Source organism: Osmia lignaria, chromosome 8, assembly GCF_051020975.1.
Source record: "Osmia lignaria lignaria isolate PbOS001 chromosome 8, iyOsmLign1, whole genome shotgun sequence".
Classification (NCBI taxonomy): domain Eukaryota; kingdom Metazoa; phylum Arthropoda; class Insecta; order Hymenoptera; family Megachilidae; genus Osmia; species Osmia lignaria.
In genome coordinates, this window is record NC_135039.1 from 10131255 (window position 1) to 10145662 (window position 14408).

Sequence of the window (14408 nt, forward strand, 5' to 3'; positions counted from 1 at the left end):
CGAATTACTCGAAATCGACGAACTACTCGAAAAATCGAACTACTCGAATATTCGAGCCATCTTGACTCGAATCTATCGAAGTTTGATTTTTTCGAGTAACTCGCTTTGGTTTCAAACAGTTCGTCGATTTCGAGTAATTCGGCAAAATTCAAGCGCTCGGCTCGGCTCGATCGACCGATCATTGTTTAACTCGAAATTCGAGTACTCGAATAAATCTAGTAGAGGTGTGCGAGTACTCGTAATTTAGAAGCCGAGCTGAACTCGCTTCGATTGTTCGAGCCGAGCCGAGCCGAGCGCTTGAATTTGCCGAATTACTCGAAATCGACGAACTACTCGAAAAATCGAACTACTCGAATATTCGAGCTGAAAATTCGAGTCAAGACGGCATGAATATTCGAGTAGTTCGATTTTTCGAGTAATTCGTCGATTTCGAGTAATTCGGCAAAATTCAAGCGTTCGGCTCGGCTCGATCGACCGATCATTGTTTAACTCGAAATTCGAGTACTCGAATAAATCTAGTAGGAACCGTTCCAATTAATAACGATGATGCTATGAAATGTACATTGCGTTAGCAGTGCTTATCCTTCTGAGACTATTCTCTGCCTAACTTATTGCAGTCACACCAGACTTCTGTATGCCGCTTGTACCAAATACCATCTTATAGGCACGAAGGTTTGTTGTTTTAAATTATTTTGATTAAATTCTGTATCTAAAGGGTTAATCCCCGTTTATTAACAAATAAATAAATAAATAAATAAATGATAAAGCGTGACACACGCTCGATGATACGACGATTCTCGTCGCTCGTGGCCAAAATAAACTGTTCCTCGATTGATATGCAGGAGGTTTAGGCTGGCTTCTGAAATTTCAACCTGACGTTTCACGCGTTTAAAAACACTTTATAAATCGAGGAAGCCAGAAAGTCGTGAGTAACGGTGAATCCGCAACTTTTCATTCGCGTCTCGCTTTAATTCACGTCACACTTTTGACGACTTTAAATAACCTTTCAGCTGGAAACTTTAGAATCTATTATCCGAGATTCTGTACGAGAATTTATTACCCGAGGGAGAAAATGGAAAATGAAAAAGATTAAACAAGTAGATTTCGCGGGACAAAAGATTATAATTTCATAAAAAAAAAAAATTGATTCTATGAATATGGAAATGATTACGAATAATTTTAATTATTCATGTTAATTAAAGATTTGTTTACGCAATCCGCCTTTGAAAGGCGAGGGAACAATACCTGGGTATTAAACAATTTCTGCATTTTGTTTTCGACGTATGATTACAAGCGCTTAAATAATATCTTATGTTTCCTGCGCGAGTAATTAAAAAAGGAATATGGTACCCGGTGCAATTAAAATCTCTCCTACGTACCTACACCTAAATTCAACAAAATAACGAGCCTCGCACGGTGTAATTGAGGATAATTAATCCTTTCATCGTTCTAGAACGCCTGAGAAATAAGAAATCAATAAAGCAGAAATATACAAATAACTGCGTTACTCCATTATTCCACAAAACGTCTACTTTCTAATATCGAATCTAGACTTTCGAACATTCCGATATAGAATCTACACTTTCTAGCTACGTAATCTGATTTAATCTTATCACGAATTAAATCTACGGTGATTTAACCCTTTTGCAGCGGACGTAGGGCCATTTTTCCCCTCATTTATAATTACAGCTCCATATAATGTGGATTCGCAGAAGACCTTATGGAACTTGGAGAAGAATCCACGTTACACGGAGGTGTAAACTGTTTTAACCACAAGTCGGAGTCGAAAATTCATATTCCATAGTCTGGAGAAAAGGGAACAGTGTTACGATCATCTCGTACGATGTATTCCGGCAAAGGTATTCGATCGTTAGTTAAAGGGCAATCCGTTAAAGGGGCAGAGAGAGGGAGGGGGAGCCGGAGTTCTCCAGTGCACAATACACCTCTAACAGAACGAACGAAGGAACGTCCGGAGGGTCCCGTGCCGGCAGATGAATCCTAAGCAATTTCTCGCTGGTCGGGCCTCTTTGATGCTTTGAACTCTCACCGCGCTAACCGATCCTCCTGGTAATCACGCGGCCCTCGCCACGCCCCGAAAAACACCTTCGATCCTCGCCACTCTCGCCTCTATGCTCCTATCCTCGTCCCTTTCATCCTTTTCTTTTAAGGCGGCATTCATATTCGGGTACGACAAGTAACTTGCACCACCGATCGGAATATCGGTTGGCCTGGTTAGTTAACCCTTTGCTGCATATACGTGTCACATTTTGCACTTCCACTTTTTAGCTCTACAATTTCACTCTCTAGTTATTTTTGTTATGGAAACATTTCTTATGCGATATTAATATGTGAATCTAATAACTGTCGATCCCGGAAAAATGCTGCTTCTTTTTCAGAAAAAAATCGATTCTGATAAAATTCGAATGTATAGATATTGATATTTTGATGCTGATTTAGGTATGTTTTTCGGGTCACTGATTACGGAACTAGAATTAGATTTTCGAAATTCAATATGGTAGATGAAATATGGCAGACCAGGAACTGAAAATATTGCTATCACTGTGAATCCGCCATCTTGAATTTTGAAAATCTGATTTTAGAATCGTAATCAATCCCTATATACAAAATTTCACAGCATTAGCAATATTTTCTATTCTTTAGTCCGCCATATTGGATCCGCCATTTTGAATTTTGGAAATCTGCTTCCAGATTCGTAATCAGCAACCCCAAAAACTCTTATATTCAAAATTTCACAGCCGTAGCGATATTTTCTATTTTTTAGTCCGCCATATTGGATCCACCATGTTGAATTTTGGAAATCTGCTTCCAGATTCATAATCAGTGACCCCAAAAACCCTTATATTCAAAATTTCACAGCCGTAGCGATATTTTCTATCTTTAGTCCGCCATATTGGATCCGCCATCTTGAGGTTTGAAAATCTGATTTCAGATTCGCAATCGGCGACCCCAAAAACCCATATATTCAAAATTTCACAGCCTTAGCGATATTTTCTATTTTTTAGTCCGCCATATTGGATCCACCATCTTGAATTTTGAAAATCTGATTTCAGATTCGCAATCAGCGACCCCAAAAACCCTTATATTCAAAATTTCACAGCATTAGCAATATTTTCTAGTTTTTAGTCCGCCATATTGGATCCACCATCTTGAGTTTTGAAAATCTGCTTCCAGATTTGTAATCGGCGACCCCAAAAACCCTTATATTCAAAATTTCACAGCCGTAGCGATATTTTCTATTTTTTAGTCCGTCATATTGGATCCGCCATCTTGAATTTTGAAAATCTGCTTCCATATTCATAATCAGCGACCCCAAAAACCCTTATATTCAAAATTTCACAGCATTAGCGATATTTTCTATTTTTTAATCCGCCATCTTGAATTTTGAAAACCTGATTTCATATTTATAACCAGCGACCCCAAAAACCCATTGTACATGTAAAATTTAAAAAATCGTTTGCACAGAAAAATTCGTGCATAATAGGGTTAACTTAGCTTCCTCGACCATCCGTGTAATGTTACACTCCAGCCAGGTCTTCTGCCTTACAAGGTCACGGGGATCAGATGTGAACAAGGCCTTAGCTGCGCCGCTCTCTGGACCTTCTCCACTTTTCCTTTTTTATCCTTCGGCCTCGTTTCCTCTTCGTTTCATCCTTTGCATTCTTCTCCCTTCGATCCCTTCGCTTTCTTTTTTTCTCTTCCTTGGTCCTCTTGCTCGGTTTCCAAGCTCCGCTCCTTCGGACTTTGTGTCTTCGACGGGTACACCTCGTTGATCTCCTCTTTTTCCCCACCTTCTGGCCCGCACCGCGACTTTTTGATATTCAAAGCTTTCTCTACGCCTGTTTCTCTGCTCGTTCGAGGCTTTTTCTGCGCCACCCGGCACGCTTTGCGTAGCTACCACCCTTCCGCTTGTTGGAGCCGATCTCTTCCTGCTGGCTGGCTACCTACTTCCGTCTCCTTTTTTAGACTTTCTTCCGTTTTTGCCCTCGCTCGAAGTCCCTTCTGTTTGATTTGCCTATCGATCCTCGACTAATTTACATGCAATCCTTTTTTCTTCACGCTGGTCTCACGAGTATTTTCTTCTTTGCTGTTCTGCCTTATCGGTTGTTGATATTAATGTTATTTTTCAAGTTTAATTCGCCTTAATTATCAACGAATTAATTAGATACATACATTCTTCTTCAAATTGTTAGAACGATAAACACGAGACTGGAGATGCGGCAAATATTGAAAATAATAAAATTTCCACTTGATATACGATCTCATTACTCGTTCATGATGCCGTAATCACAACCGTGGGATCTGATTCGAAGTTTTTGATCGTCGATTCCGGAGATGCTATCTCTTACAACCACGATCCACTCTTTAATTTTTCTTCCCTCCTCTTCCTTCCTCTTCCTTCGCGTAACCTCCGCAACCACGTAATCACTTCAAATTGTGCATCCCCCTCGTTAATTTTCCTCTCGTTGCAAACGAGAAACGATAAGAGATTCTTCTTCGTCAATTTATGAATTTAACGAGGAATTATAACCTACTGGATGATATTAACTTTCTATTAGCCATAAGTCAATCCACTATTCGTCTCAAAGCATAAATGTTACTCGTGTTGCAGGATGTGGAACGCGTGAAATGACAATCGAAGGAAAACTGAAGAAATGAATAGTATATAATGTACAGTATCTGTTACCGAATAATCTGGTTGGTAGTCATATTACGGCGCGTTAATTGGACAACTGTTTTACCGATAAAACACTTTAGACCAATCAGATAGCTGCGCTTATCTAACCAGCCCTCCTCCGCCAATCACAGAGCGCGTTACTTCAACTGTAGGTAAGTACTGTGCAGAGATGAGAAGATGACGAGTGGTAGGAATGCGGATACGATTGGTCGCAGTCGGTAAGTCACACCTTACGCACACGCACTCTAGATCGTCGCGTGTTATCGACCGATGCGGTCAAATACTAAATGCGTCACCTGACAAAGCAGGAAAATGAGAATTTGTGAAAAAAGTAAGACGGAACGAAGTCAGCGTTGCGATGGGGATCAAACGTGGTGACAGGGCGGAGCGTGCGAAGTGCTCCCTTTGCCCCCCTGCCTTCCCGCTAGTCATCTTTCTATCTCTGCACAGTAAATGGGCCAGATGCATCTGATAAAGCCACTCGCATCGCGCGGAGGCCAGTCAGTCTGCTCTTGGGCTTCGAAGAAGCAGGGGTGTTTTCATTTTGCACATTATTGCTTCAGAATCGCGTTACCAATAAAAACATTAACGATTAATTAATCCATGATATTAACTTTTTAACGCATTAATAATTAGATATACCAGGAAAATAAATGTCGAAAAGAATTTTTCTGCTGTTTCGTTCAGTGATTCTCAACTTTTTCAAAATCACAGAACATTTACCATTTTACACAATTTTTGCGGACCACAGTCATAAAATAAAACAGTATATATATTCTCTATATTGCGAGCAGTGATTCTCAACCTTTTCAAAATCACGTAACATTTATAATTGTACCAAATTTTTGCGGAACACAGTCATAAAATAAAACAGTATATATATATTCTTTATATTGCGAACAGTGGTTCTCAACCTTTTCAAAATCACGAAACCTTTATAATTTTACTAGATTTTTGCGGAACACAGTCATAAAATAAAACAATATATATATATTCTTTATATTACGGCAGTGGTTCTCAACCTTTCCAAAATCACGAAACCTTTATAATTTTACAAAATTTTTGCGGAACACAGTCATAAAATAAAACAGTATGTATATTCTTTATATTGCGAGCAGTGGTTCTCAACCTTTTCAAAATATATATTTTTTATATCGCATAATAAATAAAAATCACATACGTAACAGGTCACAATTTTGTTAACAGGATATTTTGACGGAACACATTCTCTAAGTTCACGGAGCACCGGTTAAGAACCACTGGCATAGAGATAGGTACAGAAGAAACGTCGGTAAGCCTAGTGTTAATAACAAAGGGAAAAACGGGCGAGCTGGCGGAGAATCTCAGATGTTAACTGAACAACTATAATCATTAATCAAGCTCCCTCGCCCTTTTCTCGCTCTTCCGATCCCGCCTGAGCGATAAGTAATTCATTAGGCATTGACTAACTCCATCCGATCGTCTTCTATTAAGAAGGAAGAACCCTGACGAATTAAGTAAATAATATACCTGAAACTTCTTCATAACGGTGCTGCTTCGTAATACGAAAATACAGAAGAATTTCAATAATCTTAACGGCAACGACAGTCTTGCAAACACACTAACCGAAAATTACGATGGCAGCAGCGAGATGGGTAAAGAAGAAAATCGAAATAAGATGAAAGACAAGAGGGAAAGAAGAACAAAGAAGAAGCACGAAAGGATCGGGGTGGGAAGGTGGTAAAAGGAGGAGAAGGATGCTCCTAATTCGTAGTTCGGGGCGGGGTTTTTTTCGACGAGAAAGAGGGGAATACCGATAGATCGTATGGGTGCAAGGGAACACGAGCTAGCACAAAGCGAGCTGAGGTATAAATTGGTTTGTTTGCCACGGAGATAAAAGGGGCCGCTAAATGTTATCTTTAAGGTGTCGGATCAACGCAAATGTGGCTGAGTTACTCGTAATTATAGTATACACGAAGCTCGGCCCTCGTCTCTACTTGCCGCCTCACGGGCTCGTTTCTCGTGCGGCTTCATTGGCGTAACTATCGATCTCGATCCGCGATCGAGACGCAGATATCGGAGCCGATACTTGTTTGGTTAGACGGACGATCGATCCGATTCGACCCGGCGATCGCGGCGCGACGCCAGCCGCGCGGATCCATCGATTACCTTTGGGCTGATAATAATTTACGATAAACTGGCGTTTTGAGACGGCCCTGCTTAAAATCGCATGAAAATCTAATCGCGATAAACAGATGCTTCTTAATTATTCATGCTAATTAAACTCCTTACAAATGTTGCTTTTTTAATTTTTTTTTTTAAGACCTCGCGAAATATTAAAATGGAAATTACTCTTTACAGTAAGGACCAAAATTTAGTTTTGTACTCGAAGCAAGTTGTATTATTTTAATATTACGCCAATGGGAATGCTTTTTATCTCAGTTTCCAACAAGATGGGCCTTCCCATTGGTGCGTCTTGAAAAAGCCGCGTGTACAGTGGGGCCAACATTATAGCACAAAATAATAATTCATAAATTATACACGCCTCGACCGTTTAGAGGCTTAGGTATACAGCTCACTGCACATGCAGCTGATTTTAGTGCAGGTATATCAATAAGCCTCGCTAGACCCGCAGCTATTATACACCGGGTGTTAAAAAAGTATCCCTAGAATATTTCTTGTCTTACTGCAAGTCGAACAGTAATTACAATCTATTTCAATTACTCATAATAAAAAGGGAAGAATTATTTTTAATGATTTTGAATTGTTTACTTTATATAGAACATAGCTATGTAAATTTCATAACATAATTGAACGAACTAAAATTTGAACACAATACAATCAAATTTTATTTCGATATTTTTAAATTTTTAACCTGAAAAGCGCGCCTTTAGCGCCATCTAGTGGTGCGCAGGAAACCTACCGCGTCACAAAATTGGTGATTTCTGGGCTTTTTGAAACTGATAGAACATTCTACAGTGAAAATAATGGCATTATAGTGCATCTGAGGCATTAATAATGATATTAAAAAAAATAGCACTTTATAGATCATGAAATGATATAAGCATCTAGCGGTGGCTGCTCGGAACTAAACTGAATAATTTTTCCTTACTTTCTACAATATTCTTCTCTTTTTTTATTTGTTAGCATTTGCAGGACATACTGAATCAATGATGTGCATCAAAGAACGCAATTTAAATAAATATACTATGTTTTAAATAATAAAGGTACGTTACCGGTGCCGGAACATTATGTGACGTCCCCAGATGTCTTATTTTCCTTATATTGCCCCACGATGCGTTTTTTTCTTGTAGATTTAAGAATTAAGCCTGATAAGGTAAAGCAGGAATCCCGTTGTTATGCAGCCACTCTAGGATGGAGGTTAGGAGAGACCTCAATGGGGTTAGAAGTTCTCGACTGCTTTCATTTAACACTACGAAAATATGGCAACATTCCTAAAATTACTATCAAAGCTAAAGAAACAAGAAAATTCCTTTTTTACTAGTACTCACCTCTGAATTCTTACAATTACTCGTCCAAAGCAGGTTTCTGCAACACAGATCTTCACTAGTGTGTTCGCTAACAAATCCTGGGACAGACGCACTTTCTTTAAAAAAGACCGCCAAACAGTGGATACTGCTTGTGTCATCTAATGACAAAATGATGAATTATGGCTGGTAAATTACCAGTAGTTCATTTTTGTTATCATACTTACATAGTTCAGCTTTTTACTGTTTAATGGCCGCAGCGCTGTTATTTCTAGACTTCTTTCTTATCTACGTTTAGTTGATAATACCTGTTTGCATTTAAATACCTTCATTTTGTAAAATATTTCATCTTGTAAAATACTTTATGCGTGCTAATAAGTTAAAATGTCGAGTATTAATCAAGAAGTAAAGTAAGTTCTAATTCGGTTATTTCCGGCTGAGGCTGTTCAAAATTTTCGCGGGCTATTTAAAAAAATTCTTCGTCTTGGATTCTATTCGATAGTTAACAGTACTACAGATATTTTTTAAAAAAACAAGCCAGTAGATACACTTGTATTTCATACTTCATGATTTCTTTTTTACAACTTTTATGTTGGCAATAAATACAAATTGAAAATTGTTAGGTTATGTTTCTGTTGAATGTTTATCATTCCTGTCAGCATTTCTTAAGGTGATAATTAAAGCACTGAGAATCGATCGAGAAATAATAATTAATACAGTTATGGGAAATGAATCGATGGAGGAAACAAAAGCAGAATGTTCTTTTAAGTTTCATGATTTTGTGGCAACAGTTGGTGAACAAACAATCGCTTGTCATATAATTAAAATGGAAGATTGTCTTTATTTGTGGGTGGGTGGTGTTAATGAAAATGCCATGAACGATTTATCATTTGCAATGGTATCACCGTATGAAAACCAACCACTTGTAACAAAAATTATGGGACCGATCGCTAATGAAGCTTCGAGCAACTTGGCTAAAAGGCTTTCAAAAAAGCTGTCCAAGCCTGTATATGTCAGTTTCAATATTGAGGCTAATAATTTGTCTTTACCTGCCATCGAGAGGAGACTTAGAGATGAATTTAATTCACACCCTGAAATTTTGTAACGAAATCACGCAAGTTGTATTCTAATTAATGTCTCGTGTAATATCATATTGATATGATACATGAAAATTATTATGTGAATTTACATATTTTGTACTGAATATTATTTGAATAAATGTATTTTCTTTTATCAAATATTAATATTTCATCGTTTTATTTCAATAAATAGAATGTGTCAGAAAAGGAGGTTGCAGGTTAGGATCTCTAGAATCACTCTAAATTTTTTCAAACTCAAACAGACAACAGAACGCCTTTTCTCTTACATTATGATTATAAAGTGGTAGCAATATTTTACTAAATGCAGACTGTATTTTTCTGCTGGCTAATAACAAATATATGCGACGAAAAATATTAATATTCACACTCTAGGGATTTATTGCTGATAAGAGGAGGGGTTGTCGTTCTGTAAAACTCTCTTCAGGAATAGCCGTCAAAAGCACGTGGTCCGTTATACATCGGGTTCAACAATTATCCGGGATTGCACGTGTAGATTAGTGTTTTGGTTTTTCAAACATGTTGCTACAAAATTTAATGACCTTTATTAAAAGAAAAGAAAGTTATGCTCAAAGGTTATCACGTTTTCAAGTTGGCCAGGTAATTATTTCATTCTCTTTTGTGTTATACGAAAATTTTACACTTGATTAATAACCAGCGCTATGCTCGCCTTGTTTAATGTTTCAACTGTGTTATAGGAACTAAGCAAGGATGATTGTAAAAAAGTTATATATATTTTGCGTGAATTTTTAATGGACCTAAAATGTACAGAAGATATCGCCGAATGTTTTCCCCAATTACTACCCGCACTAGTATCTTCATGCATTTCTACAGATACGATTTCATTCAACGACGGAGATTCGGTTCACAAGTTAAATTCTGTTGTATTGGGAAAATTACTTAACAAAAGTCGTGATTTATTAGCGTACGTATCTTTATCGATGTACAAAACATTTTACCCTAATTATTTTAAAATTAATTCTGCTTTATCACAGATTTGTGATGCAATATTTTGACGTAAATCCAGCACCATTCGAGTGTGTGGAAATTGATCCTAATAGGCGGAACAAGCGAAAAGTAGTATCGGTCGTAGAAGTGTCCGATTACGACCTGGTAACCGCTTGTTACGACATTTTGTGTAGCGCGCCGACACATTTCAAGTACATATGGAATTGGTCTAAATTTTTTAAATATCTGACTCATGACAACGAGAGTGTAAAATGGTAAAAAAGATTGCTTTGATTTACATAAGATGAGGAAACACTACAAAATAATTCTTAAACACTAACCAAAATGAATGATTTCTAACTTTTAGGGTAGCAATGAACTGTATCGCCATTGTATTGGGAATGTCGGAATCTTGTTGCAATGATTTTCTTCCACAAAATCACCAGTTATGTATCGAACATAATAAAGTTCATGAAAATAGTGTAAAAGCTACGTTTACCAAAGAAATAGATGATATATTCGATGATTTACCTTCTGTAGTATCCATCGGAGGGATTCTACTTCCGCTTATAAAGAGATATAAATCTAAAAATCAACTGAGTTTAGTGCCAGCACCATCTGCGCGCAGAAACTTACAAAACTTAGTATTCGCTGTGTCTTCTAATAAATGCGTATGCTTGCAAGGAGTAGTTGGTTCTGGAAAGACAACGTTGGTAGAGTATTTAGCACAGACTACTGGCCACGATAATAGAAATTTTGCAAAAGTACAATTGGGTGATCAAACGGATTCCAAGATGTTGTTAGGAATGTACAGATGTACCGACATTCCCGGAGAGTTTCTCTGGCAACCTGGTATATTAACGGAAGCTGTGCTGTCAGGGAAATGGTTGCTTCTCGAGGATATCGACTGTGCACCCACAGATGTTATCAGCGTTGTTGGACAACTCGTGGAAAACAAAACATTGTCAGTACCAGGATACAGGGACGCTATACACGTGAAAAGTGGATTTCAACTATTCGTTACCAGAAGATTAACTTCGGGTGGACTGCCGAAGCCGCTTCAGATGTCTATGCCGTCGCAGAAACATTTTTCCTGCGTCAACGTGGAACCTTTATCAAAAGAAGAACTTGTCACCCTTGTTCAGACTATATTTCCGCTATTGAACACAGTGGCCACGAGAATCGTAGATGTGTTTCTCTTGTTTTCCGTCGGAAATCACGAAGACGACATTGTAAATAGCATGAGAAATGCCAGGCAAATTTCAACGCGAGATTTAATCAAATGGTGCTCCAGAGCTGTGGTTGATTTTGATGTATCTTCACCCACGTCTGCGCTGAAGGTTTTTCAAGACGCCTTGGACGTTTTCTGTTGTTCGGTACCTGATCAGGAGCAACGATTAAATTCGGCGATATCGGTAGCCCACAAATTAGGAATCGTCAAAACGAAAGCGGAATATTTTTGTCAAGTGCACAAACCATCGATGAATTTTCACAAAGGCTATCTGATCGTTGGTAGGGCAAAGTTAAAAATGAAGAAATGCGATCGAGTGAAACTGGAATGTAAAAATTCAAACTTCTCTTACACAAGACCGTCTATATGCCTTTTGGAACGAATAGCCAGCTGCGTTATACAAAAAGAACCCGTTCTCTTAGTCGGAGAAACTGGAACAGGAAAGACAAGTTGCGTTCAATATCTCGCCCAGATAACGAGCCATAAATTGGTGGTAATAAACATGAATCAACAGAGCGAGAGCACAGATTTGCTCGGCGGTTACAAACCGGTAGACCTGAAGCTTTTGATTTTTCCAATACGCGAAGAGTTCGAAATACTGTTCCGGTCTTATTTCGCGATCGAACCGAATCTGAAATTCTTAAACCACGTCGGACGTTGTTTCGAAGAAAGAAAATGGAAAACTCTAACCAGCCTGATGGTTCACAGCACCGTTGCAGCCTTGAATAGACTAAGAGCATCGGCGAAGAATCAAACCGAAGCGGAACTCGTAAAGAAATGGGAGAAGATGGCGGAAAAATTGGAGAAACTGCGATCCCAGGTGCACAGCCAATACTCCCTAGCATTTTCTTTCGTGGAAGGCAGCCTGGTGAAAGCATTAAAAAATGGGGACTGGGTTTTATTGGACGAGATCAACTTAGCTACTGCTGAAACGTTGGAGTGCCTTTCAGGATTACTAGAAGGCTCCTGTGGGTCGCTGTCCTTATTAGAGCGTGGCGACAAGGAACCGATTAAAAGGCACAAGGATTTCGCAATCTTCGCCTGCATGAACCCTGCAACGGATGTTGGGAAGAAGGATCTCCCGGTTGGACTCAGGAACAGATTCACAGAGTTCTACGTCGACGAGCTTACAGAGAAGTCGGATTTACTCCTTCTGGTGAATTCCTATTTGAAGGATTTGAACCTTCCGCCGGCGAAGATAGAAAGTATCGTCAAGTTTTATTTAAATGTCAGGAAAGAGGCGGAAACTAATCTTCTAGATGGAACTGGACACAAACCGCACTATAGTTTAAGAACTTTGTGCCGGGCTTTGAGCGTGTCCGCGCAAAATCCTTGTGCAAACGCGTTAAGATCCTTGTACGAGGCATTTTGCTTAAGTTTCTTGACGCAGTTGGACAGTAAGTCCTACCCTTTGGTACAGAAAATGATCGTTAAGACGCTGTTAGGGAATAGAGCTGTAAAGGCCATCATTGGAAGTCCCATTCCAAGGACGCAGAGCGGTCCGGCTGACCATTTTATCTGTTTCGAAGGGTATTGGATCCCTAAGGGCGACCTCGAACCGGAGGTACCGGAAGATTATATACTAACAGAGACGGTGAAGCAAAATCTGAAAGATTTGGTGCGGGTAGTATCTATTGGAAAAATGCCGGTATTGTTGCAAGGTGATACCTCTGTCGGTAAGACCAGTCTGATAACTTACCTGGCGAAAGCCTCCGGGCACACCTGTGTCAGAATCAACAACCACGAACACACCGACCTACAGGAATACGTTGGTACTTACGTAGCCGACTCGTCGGGGAAGTTGGTTTTCAAAGAGGGCATTTTAGTTACCGCCATGCGCAAGGGACACTGGATAATATTGGACGAATTGAACTTAGCACCCAGTGACGTTCTGGAAGCTTTAAACAGAGTCCTCGACGACAACAGGGAATTATTTATCCCGGAGATTCAACAGGCTGTCAAAGCCCATGATAACTTCATGCTCTTCGCTACCCAGAATCCCCCCGGGCTGTACGGTGGAAGAAAGGTGCTTTCGCGCGCGTTCAGGAACAGATTCGTCGAGCTCCATTTCGATGAAATCCCAGCGAAGGAGCTTCAAGTGATATTGCACAAACGATGCAAAATGCCGAAAACGTATTGCAGACAGATAATCAACGTGATGACCGAGCTTCAGATACGAAGAAAGAGCACCGCGACTTTTGCCGGGAAGAAGGGATTCATAACGCTTCGGGACCTGTTCCGTTGGGCCGAAAGGTACCGTCTCGCGCCTGACCTCGGAACCACTCTATACGACTGGAGCCAACATTTAGCCGACGAAGGGTACTTGGTCCTATCGTCCAAGGTTCGTCGCCCGGAGGAATGTTTGGAAATTATAGAGGTGTTGAAGAAGCATCTGAGGAGAGACGTCGATCCAGATACTCTGTTCACGCTATCGAAGGAAACTTCTTCGGTGACCAGACCGATTTTGAAATCTCTTCTGTCGAAGAAGATTCCAGGATTCAAACATGTCGTGTGGACTTATCAAATGCGTAAAATGGCGGTGCTTCTCTCGAAGGCATGCGAGTTTAACGAGCCGGTTCTGTTGATCGGCGAGACAGGCGGTGGAAAAACTACGGTTTGCCAACTTCTCTCCGTAATTAGACGACAAAAACTTAGCATCGTCAATTGTCACATGCACACGGAGGCTTCCGATTTTCTCGGAAGTCTTCGCCCCGTGAGGGAGCACAAAGAAAATCGGAAACTATTCGAATGGGTTGATGGCCCTTTGGTAAAAGCTATGAAAAGTGGAGGTTTCTTTTTGGTGGATGAAATCTCTTTAGCGGATGATAGTGTACTCGAACGACTGAATTCTTTATTAGGTAATTATTTATATTATGTCAGATATAATATAAATTATAATATAATGTATTAATATATTGTATTAATTATATTGCGTTTATTAATATATTAATACATTATATATTATTATT

General features: G+C 39.4%; 1 protein-coding gene and 1 long non-coding RNA gene across 2 annotated transcripts in view; one reads left to right on the top strand and one right to left on the bottom strand.

Moving 5' to 3' along the window:
• LOC117608885 (uncharacterized) overlaps positions 1-8548 on the bottom strand; it is a 51164-nt gene extending 42616 nt beyond the window's left edge. The window contains exons 1-3 of the long non-coding RNA XR_004582439.2: positions 8391-8548; positions 8188-8324; positions 7912-8108 (exon numbers count right to left, since the gene is read on the bottom strand). This is a non-coding gene — a long non-coding RNA (uncharacterized LOC117608885). The remainder of the gene's footprint in view (positions 1-7911; positions 8109-8187; positions 8325-8390) is intronic.
• Positions 8549-9677: 1129 nt separating this feature from the next.
• The window catches only part of LOC117608842 (midasin), a 70508-nt gene continuing 65777 nt past the window's right edge, over positions 9678-14408 (top strand). The window contains exons 1-4 of the mRNA XM_034334495.2: positions 9678-9860; positions 9959-10185; positions 10256-10483; positions 10576-14297. Of these exons, the coding sequence (XP_034190386.2) occupies positions 9780-9860; positions 9959-10185; positions 10256-10483; positions 10576-14297 (4258 nt within the window). The 5' untranslated portion in view covers positions 9678-9779. The remainder of the gene's footprint in view (positions 9861-9958; positions 10186-10255; positions 10484-10575; positions 14298-14408) is intronic.